General features: G+C 62.9%; 1 protein-coding gene across 2 annotated transcripts; it reads right to left on the bottom strand.

Annotated features, from left to right (window-relative positions):
* On the bottom strand, window positions 1-27289 carry KCNQ4 (potassium voltage-gated channel subfamily Q member 4). Of its 2 annotated transcripts, XM_068159284.1 has the most exons (15): window positions 26839-27289; window positions 14949-15039; window positions 12659-12785; window positions 11646-11821; window positions 10311-10436; window positions 10089-10199; window positions 9686-9781; window positions 9385-9473; window positions 7221-7376; window positions 5914-5958; window positions 4087-4304; window positions 3873-3975; window positions 3464-3595; window positions 3135-3270; window positions 1-2582 (listed from the first exon to the last, which is right to left on the bottom strand). In XM_068159284.1, the coding sequence occupies exons 1-15, from the start codon at window positions 27150-27152 to the stop codon at window positions 2364-2366; spliced, it is 2139 nt and encodes a 712-aa protein (XP_068015385.1). In that variant the 5' UTR covers window positions 27153-27289; the 3' UTR covers window positions 1-2363. The 2 variants fall into 2 exon arrangements, with proteins under 2 accessions (XP_068015385.1, XP_068015386.1); XM_068159285.1 differs by lacking the exon at window positions 5914-5958 and having other exon boundaries at window positions 26839-27288.

Here is a 27289-nt window from a genome sequence, read left to right on the forward strand (position 1 = left end):
CCGGGGGCAGGGCTGGAGTGAGTGCCACCTCCCGGGGGCAGGGCTGGAGTGCCACCTCCCGGGAGCAGGGCTGGAGTGCCACCTCCCGGGAGAGCCAGGCGAGAGCCAGCAGGCAGGCAGCCTCTACTCCAAATTTTAATGAAAGAAATAAGTTAATAAGTTAATCAAGTGAGGTAACTACGGCTGGCTGCAGAGGGCTGCGGGGAGCTGCCAGACCCGGGGAGGGAGGCTTCCCTACGAGTTAGTTTGCTGCGTGCAGCTGCGGGCAAAGCTGGCACATGCACCCTCACCACCCCCCCCCAACCCCACCCCTCCCGGGCTGGGCACCCACAGCACCCGGGCACCGACCCACCACAGCCATCCCCGTGGGCACCTCACCCCCGGGGCAAGGGGAGGGGGCTGCAAGCGGCTCTGGCACAGCCCGTGCTGGCCACATGCACTAAGGAGGCAAGGAAAAGGAGCAGGGGTTTGGGGGAGGGGCAGAGGGAGGAGGTGTCCCTGCTGCCAGGAACAGAGGGGCACAGAGGGTACAAAGCCCAGAGGGACTCTCCCCGAGGAGATGGGTGGGTGCCCATCAACCCAGGTCAGACCCTGGCACTGCAGCCATGCAGCTGCCCCTGCTGAGCTCCATAGGGCACCAGGACCCCTGGTGCCACCCCCAGCTTGGCAGACTTTGGCACTACTACAAACCCTTCCAGCCTGGCTCAGCCCAGTGCTGCAGGACTGGGAACCAGCTCCAGGGCTGGGCCTGGGGCAGCAAAGGGGAGTGGGACAGAGTGGCTGCTCCTGGGACTCTGCCAAGGCATGGGCACCATCCCTCTGTCCCCATGGGGCAGCCAGCCCCCAGGCTGGGCTCATGCTCCCTGTGCCACAGAGGGGTTGGGGGCACGGGGGGGGGACAGACTGAGCAGCACAGGAGCTGGCACCCAGAAGGGTTGGGGGCACAGGGAGGGACAGACTGAACACCACAGGAGCTGGCACCCAGAAGGGTTGGGGGCACAGGGAGGGACAGACTGAGCAGCACAGAAGCTGGCACCCAGAAGGGTTGGGGGCACAGGGAGGGACAGACTGAGCACCACAGAAGCTGGCACCCAGAAGGGTTGGGGGCACAGGGAGGGACAGACTGAGCAGCACAGGAGCTGGCACCCAGAAGGGTTGGGGGCACAGGGAGGGACAGACTGAGCAGCACAGGAGCTGGCACCCAGAAGGGTTGGGGGCACAGGGAGGGACAGACTGAGCAGCACAGGAGCTGGCACCCAGAAGGGTTGGGGGCACGGGGGGGGGACAGACTGAGCACCGTAGGAGCTGGCAGCAAAGGAATCCTCTAAGCAAGAGCAGAGTGGGACACAGGAGGGAGGGGAAGGATGCTCCTTGGGGACCACTGTCCCCACCTGTGCCTGCAGCCCTCCAGCCTCCACAGCCCCAGGGACACCCATGGATGGAGGTTTGCCACCCAGCCCTGAGTCCCCAGGGCAGCCAGGTGAGCCCCCACAGGCAGCAGGATCCAGCCCTGTGTGCTGCTAGGGGCTGGGGTTGAGGGGGGGGGATGTTGCTTATTGCCTATGTCCCCACAGGTCACTCTTCCCGGGGGCGGGTTGCATATTAAGACATTATTGCATAAATAGGTCTATAGATACCTCTCCTACATAGATATTGCCCTGGGAGCATGCACGGGCAGGCAGAAGGCTCTGCTGTGCCTCTAGAGCAGGGAAACAACCCAGGCAGAGGAGAGTGAAGTGTGGGACAGACACCACCACCCTCCCCCCTCCAACCTCACCTGCCTAAAGGGGTCTCCACCACTGCCCTGACCCAGAGATCAAGGCAGGTAAAACCACCCTGGGGGGAAAATCCCCCAGGGAGATGGAGCCTTGCATAGCTGGTGGGGACCCCAGACTGGCTCTGGGGGACCAGGTAGGACCCCACTGGGCAGCTGGACACATCCTGAGGACTTGGGGCTCGGGGGTATGAGCCAAACTCTGAGGGATGAGGCCAGCCTGGAGCATCCCTGTGTGGCTGGGAAGCACTCAAGCCCCCAGGAGCTGGGGGGGAGGGGGTGTCTCACCTCTTGGCAAGGGCAGGAGCATCTCAGGAGCATCCCAGAAGCATCCCAGCAGCATGGCCTGGCTCTGGCACACCGTCCTGAGCTCTCAGCCCAGCCCAGCCCTAGGGCAAGCTCCCTGAGCTCCCAGCCCAGCTCCAGCGCAGGCACCCTGAGCTCCCAGGCCAGCCCCAGAGCTCCCTGCTGCAGCCATGCCCCAGCAAAGGAAGACTCGGTTCAAGTAAGACCCTGAAGGACGTGGCTGGGCGCTGCCACCACGGCCTGGCACCCCAGGGCAGGATCCATCCCGCTCCTCCCGCGCCGCTCAGTCCATGTTGGCGCTGGCCGACCTGGAGATGCTGAGGGTCTGGGCAGAGGCAGAGATGTCCTCGTGGTCCACGGGGCTGTGGTAGTCAGAGGTGATGTCAGGCTCGCAGGGAGGGACCTGCACGGCGGCCAGGCTGAAGGCGTTGATGGAGCCCTTGCGGAGGCACTGGGAGTAGAGGCCGAGCAGCAGGTCCAGCTTGTGCTCGATGGACTGCACCTGCGGGGCGGGAGGGGGCGCTGGGCTCGGCACGACCTTCCCCGAGGGGCCTGGTTCCCCCACCCCATCGGAGATGGAGGGAGGGATGGAGGGAGGGAGGGAGGGATGGAGGGAGGGAGGGAGGGAGGGATGGAGGGAGGGAGGGAGGGAGGGAGGGAGGGAGGGAGGGAGGGAGGGAGGGGTGGAAGGAGGCAGGGAGGGATGGAAGGAGGGAGGGAGGATTGGAAGGAAGGAGGGAGGGAGGGATGGAAGGAAGGAGGGAGGGAGGGATGGAAGGAAGGAGGGAGGGAGGGATGGAAGGAGAGAGGGAGGGATGGAAGGAGAGAGGGAGGGATGGAAGGAAGGAGAGAGGGAGGGATGGAAGGAGAGAGGGAGGGATGGAAGGTGAGAGGGAGGAAGGGATGGAAGGAGGGAGGGAGGAAGGGATGGAAGGAGGGAGGGAGGGATGGATGGAAGGAGAGAGGGAGGGATGGAAGGAGGGAGGGAGGGATGGAAGGAAGAAGGGAAGGATGGAAGGGGAGATGCAGACCTGCTGCCTGGGGAGCTCCTGACCTGCCTCTCCACTTTGACCACACGTCCCATCATGCTGAGCTCGTCCACCAGCTCTGCCTCCAGCACCAGCTTCTCCCCCTTCTCCCTGACCTTCTTGTCAGCAGTGAGGGCTCCCCTGCCCACGATCTGGTCCACGCTGGCAGGGTGGGGAAGGACAGAGCCCATCACTCCAGAGCCCATGGGAGACCACATGGGGTGGAGATGAGGCTCTGGAGGCCGCAGCAGGGTGGGGATGTGGCTCTGGGGAGGTGTCCTATGCACCCCCATGAGCCAGCACAGCTCCCAGTGGGCACAGCCCAGAGCCCCTCCCCCCCCTCAGGGCAGCTCACCGCGTCTGCAGGCTCTTGATCCTGCCCAGCATGTCCAGGTGGCCGGCAGAGTACTGCTCAATCACATCCTTGACATCATAGGGGCGCAAGGTCTCCTTGAACTTCCTCTTGGCCACCAGGAACTTGAGGATCCTGCAGGGACACCCAAGCTGCAGGGCCCTGGGGAGGACTTGGAGGTGCCCAGGGGGAGGTGAGGGGTGGGGGGGACACATGCAAAGCACAGAGGTCACAACCACCATCCCCACAGCGTGGGCTGAGCCAGGGCAGGGTTCTCCCAGGGGGACAGTGGCCTGGAGTCCTCCCTGCCCAGCTTGGCCACCACCAGGGGCTGGACACTCGTCCCCGGGGGCTGCGAGCTGCAGAGGAGCTGTGGCCAGCAGCAGAGCTGCCCGGGAGGGGCCGGTCCCACCTGACAGCGCGGATGAGGCTCTTCACCGCCGGCATGATGTCCTCAAAGCTCAGCTCACAGGGGGAGCTCTTCTCCTCGCCGCCGTCCTCCGGCGGGCACTCAGCTGCGGGCGGGTGGCAGAGACTGAAGCCTGTGCCCTTCAGCACGGCCTCAGAGCCGGTGCCCGCCGGTGCCCGGCAGTGCCCGGCGGTGCCCGGCGGTGCCCGGCACCTACCCTCCAGCGGAGCCCTCGGCCTGAGCCTGAGGGAGGCTCTGAAGCGAGTGCGGTCGTTGAAGCTCCAACTCTTCTGCACCTTGCTGGGGCTGGGGGCCTCGGGGAGCTCCTCGGTGCTGGGGGAGCGGTGCAGGGGGGGCCCCAGGTGCTGCCTGCCACGGCTGCCCTGCCGCTGGCAGCTGCCCAGCCGCATCCGCTCCTTGATGCCCATCTTGCTGCTGCGGGGAGAGCAGGGGGGGCAGCCTCAGGGGCAGCGTGGGGTGGGCACGGGGAACGCACACGCGGTGCCCCTGGTGGTGGGCATGGGGAGCGGGGTGGCCGTGCTGAGCTCACAGAGAGCCCCTGGCACGCAATGGGCAGCGGCCCATGTGCCAGCCGGGCCAGGAGAAGCGGGCACCGTGTGCCCCTGGCAGGAGCAGCTCTGGGGGTGCTCCTTTCAGTGCCTTTTTATCCCCTTGAGAGCAGAGAAAGGAGACAGACAGACAGACAGACTGACACTGACAGAGTGGGGAGAGCTGGGCACACAGGGGCAGGGAGAACACACAGCAGAGCTCCAGACCCTTGGTCCTGCAGGGACCCCATCCCTGCTGGCACCCAGCCAGTCCCCTTCCTCCTGCAGGCTGCACCCCCTGCTTCAGGCTCTGCCCCAGTGGGTGAGCAGAGCACCCCCCTCCTACCCCCACACCCTGCTCTGCTGGGGGGTTACAGCAGGCATCGTTTATGTAGGACCTACACAAACCCACCCCTTGTGCTGGGGGACCACAAGAACGGCCTGGGACATGCAAGGAGGCCAAGCAGAGGAAGCCAAAGATGCAGACCAAACCCCACAGCCCTGCACAACAGGGCCCAGGTCTCCATGGCCAGGGGTGCCAGGGCAAGGCAGGGGTACAGGCAGGGCAGCACTGGGCTCCCAGCTCCTCCCCATGCAGGTCACTGGGGAGCTGGCCCTGGGCAGGCAGGGCTGCAACAAACCCCTGCAGCTGGTGGCAGGGATGGGAAGAGCTGTGTCCCAGGGGAGCAGGCTGCAGGGCAGAGCTGGGATGGGGCTTACCCCATGCCACCAGGGTGCCCATTTGCTGGGGTAGGACTTGGCAAGCCCAGCACGGGGCTGGGCTCATCCGTGCTGCGTGGAGGGGGAAACTGAGGCAGGGCTTGGTGGGGGACAATCAGCTCAGCAGCAGGCCATGCACAGACTTCCCCCCCACCCCCCAAGCCCTGCAGAAGGGTCACCCCCTTCAAACCTCTACCCTCCTCTGCCTCACCCCCCAGACCCTTTTCACCCCTCAGGCAGGCAGCCAGGACGGGCAGGGCAGGCAGGACATGGTACCTCCGTCTCCATGTGCCCCACGTCCTCAAGAGCCTCCTCTTACCACTAAGGATGGGGCTGGAGGGTCAGGGCAGAGACACAGGAGAAAACAAAGAGTTAGCCCACGGCCAGGAGGGTCACCATGTCCCCAGCCCCCTGGGCATGGCTCTACCCCAAAGCGAGGGCACAGGCTCCCTGCCCGCCGCTGGGGAGCGTCTCCTGCCGCACCTGGGGCCTCCATCTACCTCTGGAGGCCAGAAGCAAGAGTCAAGTGGTTTGTGTAGGTCCTACATAAACACCTAACACCAGCCCTGCAGGGGGAAGCCCAGTTCCTCAGGGTGGGGCTGTGCCAAGGAGCACCGTGGGGATGGCACCGTGGGGATGGCACCGTGGGGTGGGGATGGTGCCACGGTGCCAAGCAGCAGAACAGAGACCACCCTGCAAACGTGGCCAGGGCTCTGCAGCCCCCCAGCCCCCTGCCTGTTTGCTGTGGCCTGGCCACCACCCAGGGTGAACATTACCTGAGGCGTAAGCACTTGTGGGGCTCCACGTCCTCCTCCTTCCAGCTTGGGGGTGGGGGAGTGGGGGGCACAGAAGGTTTGGGGGGAGGTTGGAAGGGATGGAGAGGAGGAAGGTGAGCAGGAGAAGGGAGGAGAGAGAGAAGATGAGATGTTATGAGAGGTGATGCTCGTGGAGGAGATGGGGGGAGTGTGAAGCTCAGCCCACCCCTGGGTGGGATGGTTTGGGGGTGCAGCTCCTCCCCTTGTCAGCTCCCAGCTCCTCACCAAGCCCAGACTGGAGCTGCTGCAGCCAGGAGCCCCCCAGGCCCATACTCACCTCGGGGCTGTCACAGGGAGCAGGTCCCCCTTGGCTCTGTGCCTGCAGTGGGGCAGCCACAGCCCCATGGCACGTCCCAGTGCTGTGCCACCCCCCTGCAGCCCCATGTCTGCCACCAGAGGGGAAACTGAGGCACAAAGCCATAGATCAGCAGCACTGCCTCTCCCCACCTAACCCTGAGGCTGAGCTGGGGCCCTGGGTGGCAGCTGTGGTCCCTGGGCTGCTCTTTGACCAGAAGGGGAGATTCAGGTTGGACATCAGGAAGAAATTCTTTCCAGGGAGGGTGGGGAGGCACTGGCACAGGCTGCCAGGGGAGCTGGGGATGCCTCATCCCTGGAGGTGTTCAAGACCAGGCTGGATGGGGTCTTGAGCAACCTGGGCTGGCGGGAGGTTGCAACTGGATGAGCTCTAAGGTCCCTTCCAACCCAACCCATCCTGTGATTCTCTGAGGTGACCAGGGACAGGCTGCAGAGCAGTCACTGCCAGCAGCATGGCAGCTCCAAACCCTTTTTTCTCCTCTTGTTGGCACTAGGGCAGCTTGGCATTGCTGCTCCCTGCTGCTGTGGGCACAGGAAGCCTTCCTTGGACAGGGTTTTGCTCCTCTCCTGGCTCTGCAGCAGGGTCACCCAGCCCCAAGAGGCTCACAGCACTGCCTCTGCAGAGCCACTCCCAGCCTGCACAAGGTCCTGGTGCTGTGGCCACATGGAACAGGGCAGCAAGGTGGAGCTGAGCCTTGCAAGAGGCTTCACAACAGCCCAGGGTCTGCTGGCAGGGACCAAACAGAGCTGGGAGCCAGGAGTGATGCCAGCAGCCAGAACAGAGCAGGATGGGTGCCCTGGCACCACGCTGGGCAGGGAGTGGGGTCAGGGGCTGCTCCTCTAGGCCCAGTCTGACGGTGATGGGCACCAGGGTGGCATCGCAGGAGGACACAGAGGAGGAGAGAGAGCAGAGAGGAGGGAGAAGGTGAGGCTGGGGGGCTGCACCCTCCTACCTTTCCCCTGAACAAGCAGCAGGGATGAGGCTTTTCTGGCCAGGGGTGAAGGAGTGGTAAGGTGGTGGGGCTCCATCAGGCAATTTTTTCACCTCTGGATTCCTAAATCCTCCGTTGTGGGCTCGATGCCAATGCTCAAACATTGGGACCAGCTCTCTGAGGTTGGGGGCAAACGAAAACAGGGAGAAATTAAACTTTACAAAGCAAACCAGGTGAGCAAAGCAAGGCTGAGCACAGCCAGGTCCTCCTCTGGGAGAACCAGAGTGAAAAAAGGAGCAAAACCAGAGCAAAGCTCAGAGCAAAACCAGAGCAGAAAAGGAGCAAACAAGCAAAACAAGAAGCAAAACCAAGAGCAAACCAGGGGCAAAACCAAGAGCAAACCAGGGGGCAGAACCAAGAGCAAACCAGGAGCAAAACCAAGAGCAAACCAGGGGGCAAAACCAAGAGCAAACCAGGGGCAAAACCTGAGCAAACCAGGGGCAAAACCAGAGCAAACCAGGGGCAAAAACCAAGAGCAAACCAGGGGCAAAACCAAGAGCAAACCAGGGGGCAAAACCAAGAGCAAACCAGGGGCAAAACCAAGAGCAAACCAGGAGCAAAACCAAGATCAAATCAGGAGCAAAAGCCAAGAGCAAACCAGGGGCAAAAACCAAGAGCAAACCAGGGGCAAAACCAAGAGCAAACCAGGGGCAAAAACCAAGAGCAAACCAGGGGCAAAACCAAGAGCAAGCCAGGGGGCAAAACCAAGAGCAAGCCAGGGGGCAAAACCAAGAGCAAACCAGGGGCAAAAACCAAGAGCAAACCAGGAGCAAAACCAAGAGCAAGCCAGGGGGCAAAACCAAGAGCAAGCCAGGAGCAAAAACCAAGAGCAAACCAGGGGCAAAACCAAGAGCAAACCAGGAGCAAAACCAAGAGCAAATCAGGGGCAAAACCAGAGCAAACCAAAGGGGCAAAACCAAGAGCAAACCAGGGGCAAAACCAGAGCAAACCAGGGGCAAAACCAGAGCAAACCAAGGAGCAAAACCAAGAGTAAGCAAGGGGCAAAGCAGGAGCAAAACTGGAGCAAACCCAGAGTGACCAAAGAGCAAAACTGGAGCAAAAGCAGAGCAACCAAGGAACAAACCCAGGAGCAAAGCCAGGAGCCAACAGCAGCTTTCTTTCAAAGGAGAGTTTCCTAACAGCTCCAAGTGGTGCTGCCCACACCTGAGGTGATGCTGATGGAGGAGGTGCTGTGGAAAGGTCCCACAGGAGCTGCCATGGGCCAAGGGGTTGGACCTGTGCTGGGAGGGATGGAACAGGCAGGGGACAGACAGGAGCAGCACCCTTGCCGTGGCATGGGGACGTGGGGACCTGCCGCCACCTGATCTGGGGATCTGGGCACTGCTGGAGCAGCCAGGAGGGGACTGCTCTGATCAGCAGAGATGGAGCTTGGCACTGTGATGCCCACACTGGGAGAGGAGGCTGGCATCGTGCTCAGCAGCGGTGCATGGGAGGCTGGAGCTGGGACCAGAGGGATGCACTGTTCAGAGCCCTGTCCTTGGTAAAACACAGAGTGAAACAGAACCATGGCTGTGTCACTGCAAAGGGACAAATGGCACATGGCTGGAGTGGGCAGGAGGGGAGGGCTCAGGCATGGGCACAGCATGGCAGACCCTGGTGTGGTGTGATGGGAGCATGCCAGGCATCAGGGAAAGCTTTGGAGATCTTCCATCCACCTATGGTGGCAACATCCTAAGAGCCATGGGAGGGAAGAGCATGGCAGAAATGGGGCATGGGGCTCCCTGCTGGACAACCCCAGGTCCATCCACTCTGCCACCACACTCAGGACCAGCTCCCATCCAGCTGCAGCTTCATTGGCCCAGCCATGAGGTCCCCAAAGCCGGTGGCACCATCCTCTTCCCTGGGGCACTGCTGGAGGAAGGCTGTGGATGAGGTGAGAGGGGACAGGGTAGGATGGGTGCTGAGGCAATGGTGAAGATGGAGGAGGGTGCTGGACACTTCCACAGGTGCTGTGCTGAGGCTCCAGAGTCCCAAGGTGTCCGTACTGCTCCATGCCACCAAACCCTCAGCAGCTCCACATGGCCCCTCAGGGCTGCCCAGCTCGTTTATCAGCTCAGGTGCCCCCCCGAGAGCCCCCCACAGCCCTCACCCACTCCTTGCCTACCTGAAAGAGGGCAGCAGGCTGTCATAGTAACACCAGGTGGCAGTCAGGTATGCCCTGCTGGCATCTGTCGAGTAGAGACGCCAGGCAGCCTGCAGGGGAGAGCCCACGGGCACCAGGCTCAGCCAGACCCCCACTCCCCACTGCAGCCCCTCGGGCACCACGGGCAGAAGCCAGCCCAAAGGAGCCAGAGGTGAGGTCAGGCATTTGGGTCCTGCCTGCAGCAGGGGAGGACAGGAAGAAAGGATGGAGGAGAGAGAGGAGCAGCCCTGGGACGGGGCAGGAGATGCCAGCCCTGCCCTACCTGGATCAGGTTGGCCGCTGGGGTCCGTCTCTTCTCGAAGTGCTTCTGCCGGTGCTGCTCCTGCACCTTGAGGGCAAAGCCAGAGCCCAGGATGCCCTGAGGACAACGAAGAGATGGAGTCCGTGGGTGCTGGCCATGCCACCACCGGCAGAGATAGGAACCCTCCCACCACAGGGGTGGAGCTGGGCCCTTCCTCCCCAGTTTCCCCAGGGCAGGAGGCACAGGGACCCTCTCCCGGCTCCTGCTCCGTGGCCACCACCTCTGGAGGCGTTGGAGGACCGCTCGGCCGTGGCACTCTGGGGCGTGGGTTGGTGACCACGGCGCTGTGGGGCTGCGGGTTGGACTGGATGACCTCAGAGGGCTCTCCCACCCAAACCAGGCCCTGTGATCCCGGGAGACTCACGGCGGGCAGCGCGAAGAAGGAGATGCCGAGCAGGGCGAAGCCAGCTGCCAGCATCCGTCCCAGCCAGGTCTGCGGCGTCTTGTCCCCGTAGCCGATGGTGGTGAGGGTGACCTGCCCGGGGCCAGAGCAGGGCGAAGCCTGGAGGGAGCTCCCCCTCCACGGCATCATCCCACCCCTCCTTGTCCCCTCCCGGGGCCGGGGGGCCGCGGCGGCCGAGCTTACCGTGCCCCACCAGAGGGAGTCGGCGTAGGTGGCGAACTGGAGGTTGGCATCCTTCTCTGCCAGGTAGACGAGGAAGGAGGAGAAGATGAGCACCAGGAAACCGATGTACCAGGCGGTGATGAGCTCCTGGAGGGGCAGAGGCGGGGGTGAGAGGGGCTCTAGGAGGGGGATGGGGGCTGAATCGTGCCAGGACTTGGGACGCTGTAGTGGGTTGATAATGCACCACCCCCCACACCCCCCCACACCCCACATTAAATTTGCCAGAGCAGCTCAGCTGGCAGCAGATGAAGCTGTGTTTACAAGCAGAACGGCAATGAGTGTGTACAAAACAGACAATGTTTACAATCAATACACAGCACAAGCAACCCCCTGGTCCAAGGCTTAGAACTTAGCCAAAACAATGCAGTCACAGAATCAGAGAACTGTCAGTGCTGGAAGAGAGCTCAAGGCTCAGCCAGTCCCAACCCTGTGCCATGGCCAGGAACACCTCACGCTGCAGCAGGTTGCTTACAGCCACATCCAGCCTGGCTGCAAAAACCCTCCAGGGATGAGGCTTCCACCACCTCCCTGGGCAACCTGTGCCAGGCTCTCACCACCCTCATGGGGAACAACTTCTTCCTGACATCCAATCTGAATCTACCCACTTCTAGTTTTGCTCCACCCAGCCCAGCCCTCTCACTCCCTGACACACTCAAAAGTCCCTCCCCAGCCATGGTCAAGCAGAAGCCAGTTAGCATCTCCCAGCCCAAGGAGGCAAGAAGAGAGAAGAGCCATTGTGTCCCTAGCTACAGCTGTGGTAGTTTTAGGCTGCAGCCTCAAGCCACCAGAGAGAAAGGGTGGGAGGCAAGAGGATGGAGCTGTGATCTTCTCAGTGGTGCTCAGGGACAGGACAAGGGGCAATGGGCACAAAGGGGAACCCAGTTTTACCACAGCAGCCTAAAACCACTGCAGCAGCCTCAAACCACTGTAGAAGCCTCAAACCTCCACAGCAGCCTAAAGCCACTGCAGCAGCCTCAAACCACTGTAGAAGCCTCAAACCTCCACAGCAGCCTAAAGCCACTGCAGCAGCCTCAAACCACTGTAGAAGCCTCAAACCTCCACAGCAGCCTAAAGCCACTGCAGCAGCCTCAAACCACTGCAGCAACCTGAAACTATTGCTGCAGCCTCAAACCTCCACAGCAGCCTAAAGCTACCAGAGAGAAAGGGTGGGGGGCAAGGGGATGGAGCTGGGATCTTCTCAGTGGTGCCCAGGGGCAGGCCAAGGGGCAATGGGCACAAAGGGGGACCCAGTTTTACCGCTGCAGCCTGAAACCACCGCTGCAGCCTCTCTCTCACCTTGCTGTGGGCATAGACGACGGAGCCCAGCAGCTTCCAGGTGCCGCCGCGCCGGTCCATGCGCACCATGCGCAGGATCTGCAGGAAGCGCATGCTGCGCAGCGCCGAGGTGGCCAGGATGTTGCCCTGCGTGCCAGCCGCGATGACGGCCACCGAGGCCACGAAGACGATGAAATCTGAGGGCACCACCAGGGAAGAACCGTCAGGGTTGGAAGGGAGCTCAAGGCTCAGCCAGTCCCAACCCCCCTGCCACGGGCAGGGACACCTCACACCACAGCAGGTTGCTCACAGCCACATCCAGCCTGGCTGCAAACACCTCCAGGGGTGAGGCTTCCACCACCTCCCTGGGCAACCTGTGCCAGGCTCTCACCACCCTCCTGGGGAACAACTTCTTCCTAACATCCAATCTGAATCTCCCCACTTCTAGGTTTTTTCCACCCCCCCAGTCCTATCACTCCCTGACACCCTCAAAAGTCCCTCCCCAGCTTTCTTGGAGCCCCCTGCAGATCCTGGAAGGCCACAATTATGTCTCCTTGGAGCCTTCTCCTCTCCAGACTGAACAGCTCCAACTCCCTCATCCTGTCCTCATAGCAGAGCAGCTCCAGCCCTCTGCTCATCCTCGTGGCCCTTCTCTGGACACCTTCCAGCCCCTCCAGATCCTTCCTGTAACAGAGGCTCCAGATCTGGACACAGAGCTCCAGCTGTGGTCTCACAAGGGAGGTGCAGAGGTGCCCTCAGGGGGGCACCAGCCTCTCGCAGGCACCCCCGGGCAGGAGTGGCACAGCCCCCAGATTCCACCCTCCCCCTGCCCCACACCCGAGAGCAGGCAGGCGTTGGCAGGGGGGATGCCCGGGGGGGGCGGTAGAGTCACCATCCCTGGAGGCGCCTGCGGGCGTGGCACCTGGGGAGGCGCTTTAGCGGCCGCGGTTGGGGGGGATGCTCTGGGAGGGCTTTTCCAACCCAAAGCATTGCATGCTTGCAGCCCTCCCCCCGCCCAGACCCCAGCCCAGTACCTATCACGCAGAAGGGTTTCCGGGCGAAGCGGAAGCGCCCGCGCCAGCCCCGGTAGCGGCAGCAGCAGCCCGCAGCCCACACGCGGACGATGTACTCCATGCCAAACACCACGATCATCACAAACTCCTGCCGGGGAGGGGACAAGAGGGCTGGTGAGCCTGGAGAAGAGCAGCCCCAGGGGGCATCTGAGCAACGATCAGCCAGAGAGAAAGGGTGGGGGGCGTGGGGAGGCTAAGAGGATGGGGCTGGGATCTGCTGAGTGGTGCCCAGCGGCGGTGGGCACAAAGCGGAACCCAGGAGGTTCCATCCGAACAGGAGGGGAAAAAAAGCTGCCTTGGGGTGAGGGTGCTGGAGGCCTGGAGCAGGCTGCCCAGAGAGGTTGTGGAGTCTCCTTCTCTGCAGGCTCTCAAGACCTGTCTGGACGTGTTGCTGTGTGACCTGCCCTGGGCGACCCTGCTCTGGCAGGGGGGGGTCAAAGATTCCTAGAATACCTTGGGTTGGAAGAGGCTTTAAAGCTCATCTAGCTCCAACCCCTCTGCCACGGGCAGGGACACCTCCCTCTAACCCAGGTTGCTCAAGGCCTCATCCATCCTGGCTTTGAACACCTCCCAGGGAAGGGGCATTCAGGATCTCCCTGGGCAACCTGTTCCACTGTCTCCCCACCCTCACTGGGAAGAATTTCTTCCTCATCTCCAGGCTCAATCTCCCCCTCTTCCAATTCAAAGCCTTTGTCCCTCCTCCTTATGAAAAGTCCCCTCCCCAGCTCTCCTGTAGCCCCCTTCAGGTACTGGACCTATGTGGACATTGCCATCCTGGGTGACCTGCCCTAGGTGAGCCTGCTTTAGCAGGGGGGTTGGACTGGATGATCTCCAGAAGGTCCCTTCCAACTCCCACTGTCCTATGATGAAAACAAACCAAAAGAGAGGCAGCAGGGTGGGGTGGGGATGGCAGGAGCAGGATGGCTTTGATAGGGGAAATGAGAGGCAGCAGGGTGAGGGGGGATGGCAGGGGCAGGATGGGGATGGCTTTGGCAGGGGGCAAATACAGAGGCAGCAGGGGGCAAATACAGAGGCAGCAGGGGGCAAATACAGAGGCAGCAGAGTGGGGTGGGGATAGCTTTGGCAGGGGGCAAACAAAGAGGCAGCAGAATGGGGATGGCAGGATGGGGATGGCTTTGGCAGGGGGCAAAGAGGCAGCAGGGGGCAAATACAGAGGCAGCAGAGTGGGGATGGCAGGATGGGGATGGCTTTGGCAGGGGGCAAATACAGAGGCAGCAGAGTGGGGTGGGGGTGTCAGGAGCAGGATGGTTTGGGCAGGGGACAAACAAAGAGGCAGCAGAGTGGGGTGGGGGTGTCAGGAGCAGGATGGTGCCGGGGGTGCTCAGCTGGGGCTGAGAGGGGCGGCAGGGGGGAGCGGAGTCTCGTCGGGAGCCCTCCCAGGGGGACCGCAGGGCAGCGCGCCGGGAGCCGCTGCCATCGAGCCTGTCGGAGCATCCTGCCTCTGCTCCCGGTGCCAAGCTCAGCCCGAGCCGGGTCCTTTTCCTCCGCCGTCAGCATTGTCCTGCTGCCTCGCACACAAACAAGTCCCCATTCTGCTTACGCGCGGGAAAGTCACAAGGACCTTCCCGATTTAGTCCCCGGCCCTCGGCAGAACTCCAGCGTCAGCCGTTTCTGACAGTTTGGGGGAAAGTTGCCTTTTTTTAGCCCCTCCCGCGCCCTGCCTTTTGTTGTTTGTGGTTTTTCCTCCCCCCCACCCCCCAGGGGTTTGTGACTCTCCCTGCTGCGGGGAGAGGTCAAACCCCTGAGCCCGAAAGGAGCCCTGGGGGTGAGGTGGGGGTTGGTCTCCTCTCCCTCGTATCAGGTGAGAGGACGAGAGGAAATGGCCTGAAATTGTGCCAGATCAGGAAAAACTTCTTCCCTGCAAGAGTGGTCAGGGACTGGAAGAGGCTGCCCAGGGAGGTGGTGGAGTCCCCATGCCTGGAAGTGATCAAGGAACGTGTGGCCAGGGCACCTGGGGCCACGGTTTGGTGGCTGCAGCGGTGCTGGGTCGCTGGTTGGACTGGAGGGCCCTGGAGGGCTTTGCCAACCCAAACAGTTCCCTGGTTCTCTGAGCCTCACAGCAGTGAGGCCATCCTGCAGCCCTGCTGGAGCCACTGCCACCCTCAACACCACCGACCAACAGCGACAGTGGGGCTGGGGAAGGGGTCAGGGAGCCTTTGCCCGCGACTGGGACCAAATCTTTTGGGGTGTAAGGTGGGGAGTCCAGGGGACAGCCCCACTGCTCACTCACCAGGATGAAGAGGCACTGGTTGGCCAACTTCTGGTGCTCCTGGATGGTGGAGAAGACTGACAGCACCAGGCAGCTGAAGACGAGGAGGAATCTGGAACAAGAGCATGTGGGTGAGGATGCCCACCCCCCACCACCAGGGGTGGCCAAGGGGAGCCCAGCCTGCACTGCTGCCACCCCACCAGCCTGAGCCCCCAGCCGTGGCTGACCCCCCCAGCGACACAATTTGTCCCTAGCTGGTGGCACAGAGCAGTTTGGGACCCCACAGGCAGCTGCCTGTGGGTGCAAAGGCAGAGCTGTGCCCAAATCCTGCCCTTGGTGCTGGGATGCCCAGTTCAGGCAGCACCTCCCTAAGCCAGGGCACTGAGCCCATGGCAGGGTCCCTCCACTCCTTCTGGCACACCCAGGATGGGCTCTCTGCCAGCCTTGGGCAGGGCTCAGGGAGGCATGGTGCCCCCTAAGCAATGGGCACATCACTGGTCCCCCCCTGTGATGGCACCCCTGTGCCAGCCCAGGCTGGTACCACAGCATGACACCAGGCTGCCCCATGTGCACCAAGGAGGACAACCGTGCTCCAGGAGCCATGGGGCTCAGTGCCAGGCTCTGCCAACCTCTGCCCAGGCACAACAACTGCTAGCTGCAGGCAGGGAGGGAGCAGAAAGGGGCCAGGAGCTTCTCCCGGCTGCCCTCAGCACCACTGCCACCACGGGGGACAGCTGGGGACAGCTGACCCAGGGGAAGAGTTGAGAGGGAGCTGCTGTGGGGCTGTTTGTCCTGAGGCTGGGCTTGGCCAGGGGGGCACAGGGGGCACAGGGGGCACTGGCCCATTTAAAATAGAGAGGGGAAAGAACTTGAGTAGCTTCTGGAGCCGGAGAGAATCAACTCCCAAAATACCTTTTTTCCCCTGATCCAGCGGTTCTAAAAATGGAAAGTGGAGGGTTTGTGCCACCAGCCCACGTGATGGCAGGCAAAGGGCCACTGCTCTGCCACTGCCAGCCCTGGCACGCCACAGGGAGCCCCGTGGCACCCGCTGGGCACCGCGGCCCCCTGGCGCCACAGGGAGGCAGCACCGGCAGCACCAGGACAGCCAGGCCAAGGCCAGCAGTGGGAGTGAGGAGGCCCTGGCAACCCTGCCCCCCCAGCTGGTGGGCACCCATCTCGCCCTCCCAGCACAGTGAGCAATGCCCAAGGGTGGGCAGCTCAGGGAGATGCTGCCTGACACCCACTCAGGAGCACCAAGGGCACCTTCCCCTCTCCTCTTGTTGCTGGCATGGAGCTTGGGAGCTGAACTGGTTCTGAACTGGATGCCCAAGGAGTGAAACCAGACCTGTGCCATGCATCTGCCCCAGCAGCAGTGGGGAGGCACTGGGAGATGATGCCCTGTGCCCTCTGTGGGACCACCCATGCCAAGGGGACCGGGCACAGACACTGAGCACTGGGGTGGGGGGAGCCAAGGTCCCCCCAAAGCTGGGCATGACCCAGGGACACACAAACTCACCCACTGAACCCAGTTTGTGCCACGCAGGGATGGGAGCTCTGCCACTCTGGGCATGGCATGAGGAGGCTACCAAGTGCCCACTGCCCATGGTGGGGCACAGGATGGATAGCACCCAACTCAAACCCCAGCCTAGAGGGGACAGGCAGCTCTGCTCTCTGAGACCAGTGAGAGGGGAAACGAGCTGGGACGGATGGGCAGGGAGCAGGGAAAGGGCTGGAGCAGGGTAGGGAGAAGGGAGAGCTGGAGTGGCACACACTATGTGCCAGCTGCAGCAGGAAAGGGGCTGGGGGGGCTGCCACAGCCCTGCAGCAGAGGACAAAGCTCTCTGCACCTCTCCCGGGCTCTCCCCATCCCCAAGGCAGAAGCTGGAGCCAGTTCCTCCTTCCCCTGCCACAGCAGCTCTGCCCTGAACGCCCGCGGCAGGGCACGGCCGTGCCCTCGCCCTGCCCACAGCGGTGCCCCCAGCAGGTCGCTGGGCTCCCAACGCCCAGTGCTCCTGGTCCAAGAAGCCAAACCAGCCTTGGCTGAGCAGCCCGGGGCCAGAGCCCTCCTGCTTTGTGCCTCCTCAGCAATAAAGATTAAAGCATCAGGATTTAGCAGGCAATTACACGGGCAGCGGAGCACAAAGCGGAGGAGAAGGCAGAAATCTTCCAGCCTGCAAAGATTTGTGCCTCTCCCCCCAGCCAGCCAGCACTCAGGGGGGGTCTCCAGTGCCTGGGCACACGCTGCTCCAACAGGGGCACGCCGTGGGTGGCCCTGCAGCCAGCCAGGGCTCCTCTTGTCACCTGTCCCCACGAGGGCTGGAGCCGCTTGGTAAAGCCGATGATGGAAGCCTGCACCCCCGGGGGTGGGAATGCCTCCCACTGTGCTTCCCCCCTCCCACCCACCCCCCCTTCCCCAAGCATCCCGCAGGATTTGGTGAAGGACAGAGCTATCCGAGGCCCCACGGAGCCAGCTGGGAAAGAAACTTCCTGGGAACACATCACCTGCTCGGAATTAACTCGCAAAGCCTGGGCGGGAGCTGCGTCCTGGCTGCCGCCAGCGCCTAAGCGGCTTAGGCAGGGAGTCAGATGCCTGGAGGCGGCTTGGAGAGCCAGGAACCAGCCCCTTGTGTCCCCCCACACCCCAGGGCATCTGCCATGGAAAATGGGATGAGGGAAGGATGATGGGGCAGGAGCTGGCAGGGGATCTGCCATGGGAAATGGGATGGAGCAGCAGCGATGGTGGGGCAGGAGCTGGCAGGAACCTGGCTGCCTCCCTGGGGTCCCAGAGAGGGTCAGATGTCTGAAGGCAGCTTGGAGAGCCAGGAACCAGCCTATTGCATTCTCCCAATCCCAGTCATCCGGGGCAGAAGTGCTGCTCTCAGCATCTCTGCCCCACACTGAGGGCTTGGCCAACTTCTCCATCAAACACTGCGTGGTGCCAGCGGTGCCAGGCTCACAAATTCAGCTCCCTCCCCACCGACCAAGCAGTGCCACAAGATTAAAGGGGATCTGCCATGGAAAATGGGATGGGGCAGGAGCTCTGCCATGGAAAATGGGATGGGGCAGCGATGGTGGGGCAGGAGCTGGCAGGAGCCTGGCTGCCTCCCTGCTCCCTGGGGTCCCAGAGGATGGATGGAGCAGATGCTGTTGTTGCTGAGCTGGTGCATCAGCCCTCCTCAGTGAAACTTCCCCTCTCCAGCCCCCTCCCCAAGGGCCTCCTGCTGCTGCCCACACACCTCCCTGCTGGCACATGTCCCTACCTGGCAGCCTGGGCACAGGGACGGGACCTCTCCAGCTGCTCTCACCGTGGCTGGAGCAAAGCCTGTCTGCAGGAACACTCCTCCCCACAACAATAATGCAAGGCAGGCAGGGGGCCTGGATGGGAGGGGGCAAATCCTTCCCCCCCCCATTCATCTTCATTAGGGCAGACTCTGCCATATGCTCACCCTGGCAGCGTGGTGCCAGTGAGGAACAGGTGAGCTGGGAAAGCTGCTGAGCTCAGGGCCAGCTGGGCCAGGATGGTCCTGGCTGCTCAGGAGCAGTGCTGGGCAAGGGGCCACCAGGCAGCACTCAGTGCCAAGCTGAACATCCCTGGGCAGCACCCTGGTGTAGCCTGGGCAGAGCTGTGCCAGCATCCCAGAGAACCATGGAACTGTTGAGGTTGGCAAAGTGTTTAAGCTCACCCAGCCCAACCTTTCTCTAACTCTCCCAAGGCTGGGGCTAAGCCATGGCCCTCAGCACCACAGCTCTGCCTCCTCGAAACACCTCCAGGGATGGGCATTCAACCACCTCCCTGGGCAGCCTGGGCCAGGCTTGGAGAACCCTTCCAGGGGAGAAGTTTCTTCTGATGTTCTTCTGGTGCAACCTGAGGCCCTTTCCTCTTGCCCTATCACTTGCTCCTTGAGAGAAGTTACTTAAGAGTTGTAGAGAGCCAGAAGGTCTCCCCTCAGCCTCCTTTTCTCCAGGCTACACACCCCCAGCTCCCTCAGCCCCAGCTCCCTCAGCCCCAGCTCCCTCAGCCCCTCCTCAGAAGGCATCACAATCCCAGCCCTGCTGCCAAGCCACTGCCACTAACCCATGTCCCTCAGCACCACATCCCAGAGCCAATGGGACAGTGATGGGAATGCATCCAGGCATATTTGGAAGCTCTCCAGAGAAGGAGACTCCACAACCTCTCTGGGCAGCCTGCTCCAGGGCTCAGCAGCCTCACACCAAAGAAGGTTCTCCTCCTGTTCAGGTGGAACCTCCTGGGTTCCAGTTTGTGCCCCTTGCCCCTGGGCACCACTGACTCAAGAGCCTGGCCCCAGCCTCCTGCCCCTCACCCTTCAGCTATTTGTGACAATTAGTAAGATCCCCTCCCAGCTCTCTCTTCTCCAGGCTAAACTGGGAGAGGAGATTGAGACTGGAGATTAGGATGGAATTCTGGCCAGGGAGGGTGGGAAGACCCTGGCACAGGCTGCCCAGGGAGGTTGTGGGTGCTCCCTCCCTGAATGCCCAGGGAGGTTGTGGATGCTCCCTCCCTGAAGCTGTTCAGGGCCAGGCTGGATGAGACCTTGAGCACCCAGGGCTGGTGGGAGCTGTCCCTGCCCGTGGCAGGAGGTTGGAACTGGATGATCTTTAAGGTCCCTTCCCCCCCGAGCCGTTCTGTGGCTCTGCACAGCCCCAGGCCTCTCAGCCTCACAGAGATGTTCCAAGTGCCTTCATCGCCCCCGGAGCCTCCAGCCCGTGAGGCTCAGCTCCCCCAGCACCGCCTGCAGCTGCATAAACACCGTGTCCTGCAAACCCCCATGCCTCAGCCCTTCAGCAGAGGTGGAGCAGGAGGCCTGTCTGCTGCAGGGGCTATAAATAACCAGGCTGTAGTGGCCCTGTTTGTGGCCGTAACCATGGCAGGGTCCGGCCCGCGCCGTGCCGCGGAGAAGCGGAGCAGCAGCCAGGGCTGCTCCACGGGCACTGGTGCCAGGGCTGCAGCCAGCCCCCAGCCAGCCCCAGCGTGGCACCAGCAACACAAAGCCCAGCACATGCTCAGAACCCAGTCCTGAAGTGGTTCTCAGCACTGGGAGAGTGAAGGTGCTGCTCCCAGAGCTCTCCTCACCCTAGGGCTGGGGGTGCCAGTGGGGTAAGGCTGGGAGGGAGCTTTCCAGTGCCCTGGCATAGGCTGGGAGTAAGGCTGGGATGAGGATCTTGGGGGATGCACATCTCCTCCTGCAGCCCTGTGGCATGGAGCTGGCAGCACCCACAGCAGGGACCCAGCAGCACCCACGGCAGGGACCCAACAGTGCCCATGGCAGGGAGCTGGCAGCACCCACAGCAGGGACCCAGCAGCACCATGGCACAGAGCTGGCAGCACCCACGGCAGGGACCCAGCAGCACCCATGGCATGGAACTGGCAGCACCCACAGCAGGGACCCAGCAGCACCCATGGCACAGAGCTGGCAGCACCCACAGCAGGGACCCAGCAGCACCCACGGCAGGGACCCAACAGTGCCCATGGCATGGAGCTGGCAGCACCCATAGCAGGGACCCAGCAGCACCCACGGCAGGGAGCTGGCAGCACCCACGGCAGGGATGCGGCAGCACCCATGGCAGGGATGCGGCAGCACCCATGGCAGGGATGCGGCAGCACCCATGGCACAGAGCTGGCAGCACCCACGGCAGGGACCCAGCAGCACCCATGGCACAGAGCTGGCAGCACCCACAGCAGGGACCCAGCAGCACCCATGGCACAGAGCTGGCAGCACCCATGGCAGGGAGCTAGCAGCACCCACGGCAGGGACCCGGCAGCACCCATGGCAGGGAGCCGGCAGCACCCACGGCACGGAGCTGGCAGCACCCACGGCACGGAGCTGGCAGTGCCCATGGCATGGAGCTGGCAGCACCCATGCCAGAGACCCGGCAGCCCCCACGGCAAGGTCTCAGCAGCGCCCACGGCAGCAGCTCCTGGCTGCTGCGGGACCTCAGCTGCAGCTATGTCCCCAACACTTTTGTGCTTTAAGGACCAGGAGCCAAAGCCTGCAGAGAGCATCACCCAGCCCTGATCATCGGCCTGGCACTGGCCCCCTGTGCCCCCCAGCACCCTGGCCCCACAGGGAGCACGGTCACAAGGTTCCTGTGGCCGGTGCCAAGACACTCACACGGAGCTGCCCAGATAGTTTTGCTCTTGAATCATCTGGCAAGGAGCTGCCTTAAGGAGGAGGGGGGGAGCAAAGCAGGCTGCATGCAGCTGCACCTCCTCTGCCTGGTGGGTCTTGAACCCCAGCAGAGGGATCTGGGCTCTAGGGACTCCACAGGGGACTTCTGGGGCCCGGGGACAAGAGTGGTCCCAAGAAGTCAAGGCAGGCTGAGACCCCAAATGCCCTGCAGAGAGGGCAGAAGCACCCACAGGTAGAGGGGGCAGGTCTGGGTGCTCACTGAGCCCCATTCTGACCCTCACACCCCCAGGGACTGCTGCTTGGAGGGACCAAAGCTGCTCCAAGGTGACCAAGCACGAATGACCTCTGCTCCCCGTGGCACTAAGGCTTTCCCCCACCCTCACTGCCAGGAGCAGCCAGCCTCAGGCATCCCAACTGGCACCTCCTGCTCTGGGCTGGAGGGCCCTGCTGGGAGCTGCAGGAGAGGGGAAAAGAGAAAGGAAAAGGGAGGGGGAAAAAAGGAAGAGAAAGAACAAAATCAATGGGGAGTTTCAGGTTGCACCAAAGTTGCTTCGGTTTATGCCCTGGTGGCACCACACTGGGCTGGGGAAACTGCTGTGCCTGCTTCTCCTCCTCCCCCTGGCACTGCCCCCACGCCAGCTCCCGTTTCAAGCCTGGGGAAGGTGAATGGGGCCAGCCCCAGGAGCAAATCCCCTGCTCAGAGGACGCAGCTCCAGCAGCAGAAGCAGCAGCAGAGCCTCCCCAGCCCTCTTCCTTCGGGCCAGAGCAGCCAGACAGGGAATCACCTCCCCCCGACCCCCATTCCCAGCAGGGGATGCCAGTGGCAGCAGGGAGATCCCAGGGCCTTAAGGCAAGAGGTTTTTACCCAGTGGGTGGAGAGCCAGCAGCTGGCTTTGGGGGAAGCTGCTCCCTGCAACCCTCCCGGGTCTCCAGCCTGGCCCCCAGGCAGGCTGTGGAGGGCAGAGGTGATGGAGAGAGGCAGTGAGATGGGGCAGCCTGGCACAGCCCTGGCACTGCACTGCTGGAGAGAGGCAGTGAGATGGGGCAGCCTGGCACAGCCCTGGCACTGCACTGCTGGAGAGAGGCAGTGAGATGGGGCAGCCTGGCACAGCCCTGGCACTGCACTGCTGGAGAGAGGCAGTGAGATGGGGCAGCCTGGCACAGCCCTGGCACTGCACTGCTGGAGAGAGGCAGTGAGGTGAGGCAGCCTGGCACAGCCCTGGCACTGCACTGCTGGAGAGAGGCAGTGAGATGGGGCAGCCTGGCACAGCCCTGGCACTGCACTGGTGCCCTGCACCGAGGCTGGGATGCCAGAGGAATTGGCAGACCCCTCCTGCCCATCACAGCCCTCTCCTGTAACAGGATCCAAGAGCAGAGGAGCTCCAGGACAGTCCAAGCTGTCAGCAGCCTGGTCCTGGGCCAGGAGCTGGCCAGTGCACGCAGAGGACCCAGCTGCCACCCTGCACCCATGGCACCCTCACCACCCTGCTGCCCAGAGCCAGAGGGGATTTCCCAGCCAGCCCTGAGCCAGGGAGAACCCCTGCCTGGCATCACTCACCCGGTGCCAGGCCTGCCCCAGGGCTCTGCCAGGACCTGCCAGCCCTCTGCCCATCCTACCACACGGAGATTGAGCACAGCAAGGGCAAAGGTGCCACGGCACAGCCAGCCAGTGCCCAAGGGATGGGCACCCTCTGAGCTCCTTGCCCCAGTGGCACCTTCCCAAGGCAAATAAAGCCATCTGAACTCCACAGCATGCAGGTGAGATGCTGCCAAAGAGTGGGCAGGGGAAGGGAGGTGCCCAGCTGGCCCAGCATGGAGCGCAGTGGCTCAGGCAGGGGGCTGCAGGCTGTTACTGGTGCTGCTGGCTCAGTCTTCCCTCATTTGCTGCAGGTCAAACTGTTCTTCATTAAAGCATTCCTCTAGGAAATGGGAAAGTGCTGAGCTGAGCTTCTGGTGCACCCAGCAGTTTCATAACCATCCACACCAGCTCCCAGACCCCAGCTGCCATCCTTGGGGGGCAGCAGCACCGAGCCCATGCCCACGCCCTGGGGCTGGGAGATGGAGAGGGACAGCTTCAGCTGGGAGCTAAGGCTGTGGAGTCTTCTTCTCTGGAGGCTTATCAAAACCCTCCTGGGCAACCTGGAGGGCAGGCTGGACTGGATGATCTGCAGAGGTCCCTTCCTACCCCTAGCATTCTGTGATTCAGGTGCAGGAGATCCCTTGGGGGGCAGCCCCCAGGCTGGGCTGGCAGCAGTGCCTATGCCAAGGGCAGAAGCCCAAGGAAGCTGTGCCCAGGAGCAGAGTTCAGCAGCAGCCACACAGCCCAGGAGGCAGGAGCTGGGCAGAACATCCTTCCCTTTGCTCCCAAGGAGGAGATGGGGAAGGGGAGTTGCCATTTGCCTCCTGGCTGCAAAGCCTTTGGGCTAAGGTGTTGGTCATGCTCCCAGATGTGCTCTGTAAGCTCCAGGCCTGCAAACTCCCATTTCAAGAGGACAGGGCACAGCTCTGCGAGCCCAGCAAGCCTAAGCACATGGGCACCATGAGCACAGAGGGGCTGGCCAGCCAACAGCACACACCTCAGCCCTGGCTTTCCACCTGCATGGGCTCCTGCTTCCACACCATCCCCTCCCCACCACTACCAAGGCACAGAAGCCGGCAGGGGGCTGCCAAGTGGCAGCAGAGCCCAACAGCAGCTCCAAGCCCAGCTGCAGGCAGCTGCCCAGCACAGCTGCAGGGCAGCCACCAAAGCACCCTGTGAGGAGGAGCAGCACCAGCCCAGCCTGGAGTGGGTGCTGGGGACCAGAGGCTATTTGGGATCAGTTTGGTGACAGAAAGAGGCTGAAGCTGTCCAATCACTGCTATCAGCTCAGTCCTGCTCCCTGCTCCCCAGCACTGCACTGCTCAGGGGAGGGCAACTCTCTGCTTCTCAGCTGCTATTTCCATTTTTGCAGTTTTTCAGCCCTGTCTTGGAGCCAGGCTGCTGGGGGGGAAGTGTGACTCAGAGGATGAGTCCTGTGACCAACACTGGTCCAGCTTTGAGTCACCTTGGGCCATGGGCTCCATCTCCCCCATACCTCAGTTCCTCCCTCACCCCCAAAAACCAGGAGTAAGCCCTCCCTCCTCTGTTGTGTGAAACAGCTCTCAGCTCTTGAGGCACACAAATGATTCCCCAGAACATCAATCCCCAGCCCTGCTGCAGGAGAAAGAAAGAGCAAAGCAAAACCACCTCCCAGCATCCCTGGAGGGGTTTCAGAGCTGTGGAGCAGTGGTGCTGAGGGCCATGGTTTAGTGGTGGCCTGGCAGGGCTGGGCTGGATGATCTGAAAGGCCTTTCCCAACCCAAACGATTCTGTGCTCCTAGGAAGAGGGCAGAAAGAAGCAACATCCACAGGGAAGAGCTGTCCACTCCTGCCACCCTCTGTGGCATCTTCCTTCCCACAGGCTTGGAGAGGGGTCCCTGGCAGGCCTGGCTTGCCCTGCAGCACACCTCAGCCCTGAAACTAAGTCAGCACAGGAACACAAACCCTCCCCAGCCCACCAAATGCTGAAGGTGTTCTGCTCCTGCTACTGCCACCCCATCAGCTCCATCCTCGCTGGGTGAGCCAACCAGAGCCCCATTCCTCCTTGGCAGAGCTATGCCACCAGCCCTGCTCCTCTTGTCCAGGCGAGGCAAAGCCACCAGGAGGTGGTGAAAACTAGAAGCTGGGCACAGTTGGGGTGGCAGAGGAGGGACCCAGAGCTTGGGGAGCTCTGTGAGGGGAGCTGCTTGGCTCTGATGTGGTTATTTCTGGGGCAAAACCTGCACAGGTTGGGAGGAAGAACTGGTGGAGGACACCTGGGCATGCACAGGAGCTGGCAGGGACACCCAGGAGGGGGACTCTGAGGGCTGCAAAGTGCCAGCAGAGCCCAACAGCAGCTCCAAGCTCCCTCATCACCCATCTGCAGGCAGGGGCCCAGCGCAGCTCAGGGGCTGCATCTTGCCTGTGAGGCGAGCAGGAGGATGTCAAGTCAAATCCCTCTCTGCTAGCAGGAGGTTTTTGGCTGCTGCTGCTATGAATTCCCTGCAGGAAAAGCTCTTTGGAGGGTGGGATTTGCAGGGCAGTTGGCGCTGCCCGGGCCCCACACTGCAGAGGAGTTGCAGCCGTTACAAATGGGCCCCAGGCTCCTCGCCTTGGCTCCCCGGGGAGCTCAGGTGCCCTCTTCTCCGCTGACAAATTCATCCTGCCAGCTCGTTGTGCTAGCTTAGGCAAGAGCCTCTTCCCTGCCTCTTAACGAGCTGCTGCTCACACCCTGCTAACGACCCAGCGCCGGGAGAGGCATTCTGGGGGCTCCTGCGCTCAGAGCGGGGCTGTGCCCAGGCGCGGCGCTCACGCCTGGCACACACAGAGCTGGTAGAGAGGGAAACCACCACCTCCTTCACCGTGGCTGTGGCTGGGCAGGCAGCAGCGGTGTCCCAGAAGTGCAGCCGGAGCAGAGTGGGGGTCCTGGGATGGGACATGAAGCCTCTGCCCCTCCCCACATCCCAGCTCAGCAGCTGGAGCAGAGTGAGGGTCCTAGGATGGGACATGGAGCCTCTGCCCCTCCCCACATCCCAGCTCAGCAGCTGGAGCAGAGTGAGGGTCCTAGGATGGGACATGGAGCCTCTGCCCCTCCCCACATCCCAGCTCTGCAGCTGGAGCAGAGTGAAGGTCCTGGGATGGGACACGGAGCCTCTGCCCCTCCACACATCCCAGCTCTGCAGCTGGAGCAGAGTGAGGGTCTTGGGATGGGACATGAAGCCTCTGACCCTTCCCCACATCCCAGCACTGCAACCCCCTTGGAGCATCTCCAAGGGGATGAATTTGTTACTCAGCCCTGAGCTGAACAACCTGCTCTGTGAAAGCCACCGGCTGCCCAGGGCTTCCCGTGAGGAAGAGCTGGAGCAGCCCCACACCGCCAGGGGATCCGTGTGGAGGCAGGGCAGGGAGCAGAGCTGCTCCTGGGAGCATCTCGGGCTCCAGAGGGATGTTTTGGTGCAGCCATGACCCGGGAATGGGCACAGCTCTCGGGGTGCAGCTTGCAGGGACAACAACTCCCCCTCCCCAGCTGGGCACAGCCGCGGGGATACCAGGCTGGCACTTCTGCTCTCTGCCGGCACTGCTACAGGTACGCAGCGGGGCAGAGTCGCAGGTCCCATCCAGACCTGCCCTGTCACCCCTCCAGGGGACTCCCTGCCTTTGAGGGTCCCCATGACAGCAAAAGGGACAGAGACAGAGCAGGACGGTGACCCCCTCCCCCGGCTCTGTGCGGGCGCCACCGGGAATGGGCTCACTGCACCGGGACAGCCCCGGACACCAAGTCCCATCCCTCGGGGACGCGGTCACCACCTCACACCGGCGCCAGCGGCACGAATCCGCTGCTGGGCTCAGCCCCCGGGGCTCCCCCGGGGTCCCTCCTCGCCACTCCCGGACACGCCGGTGCCGGAGCTCCCCCCGCACGCTGCTCCCATCGCGACCAGGACCGTTACCGGCGGCAGGAACGGGCACCGTCGGCGCGTCCCCCTTTGCAAACACTCGCGGAGAAACTTCCCCGGTGAAGCCTGGGGGTCGAGCAAGGACCAGCGGCTGCCCCGCACCTCCCCGGGTGGGCACCGATAGCGTCCGGTCCCCCGCCGCCCTACCGGAAACCACTTTCTTCGGTCCTCCCGGGCTCAAGCCCTGAGTAACGGGATGCTACACACCGGCAGCCCCCCACCGCCGCCCGCCCGACGCTCCCGGTACTCACATGAAGGCGTGGTAGACGAAGGCCCAGCCGCGGGGCCGCTCCAGCACGTTGTACAGACAGTTCTGCAGCCGCCGGCGGCAGCACCGCGGGGCCCCGGCGGGGCGGGGGGTGGCCCCGGGGCGCGGTCCCGCCAGCAGCCCCCGGTGGCGGCGGGACGGAGGCGGCGAAGGAGGAGCGGGGGGAGAAGGAGGAGGAGAGGGAGTCCCCCGGGACGGCAGAGGGGGGTTCCTCGCCGTGCCCTCGGTTCTCACCGCCGTCAGAGCCGCCGCTGCTCCCCGCCGCTCCCCGCCGCCCGCCGCCGCCGCCCCGGCCATGGCGGACCGGCCCCGTTCAGGGCACCGCCGCCCGCTTCATGGCCCCCGCCGCCCCGTCCCGGGGGCTGGCACTGCCGGGGTTGGCACTGCCAGGACCACCACCGCTCCCGCCCCGCTCGCCCGCTCCTGCTCCGCAG

Source organism: Melanerpes formicivorus, unplaced genomic scaffold (genome assembly GCF_026170545.1).
Source record: "Melanerpes formicivorus ecotype bairdi unplaced genomic scaffold, bMelFor1.0.p_v2 SCAF_45, whole genome shotgun sequence".
Taxonomy (NCBI): domain Eukaryota; kingdom Metazoa; phylum Chordata; class Aves; order Piciformes; family Picidae; genus Melanerpes; species Melanerpes formicivorus.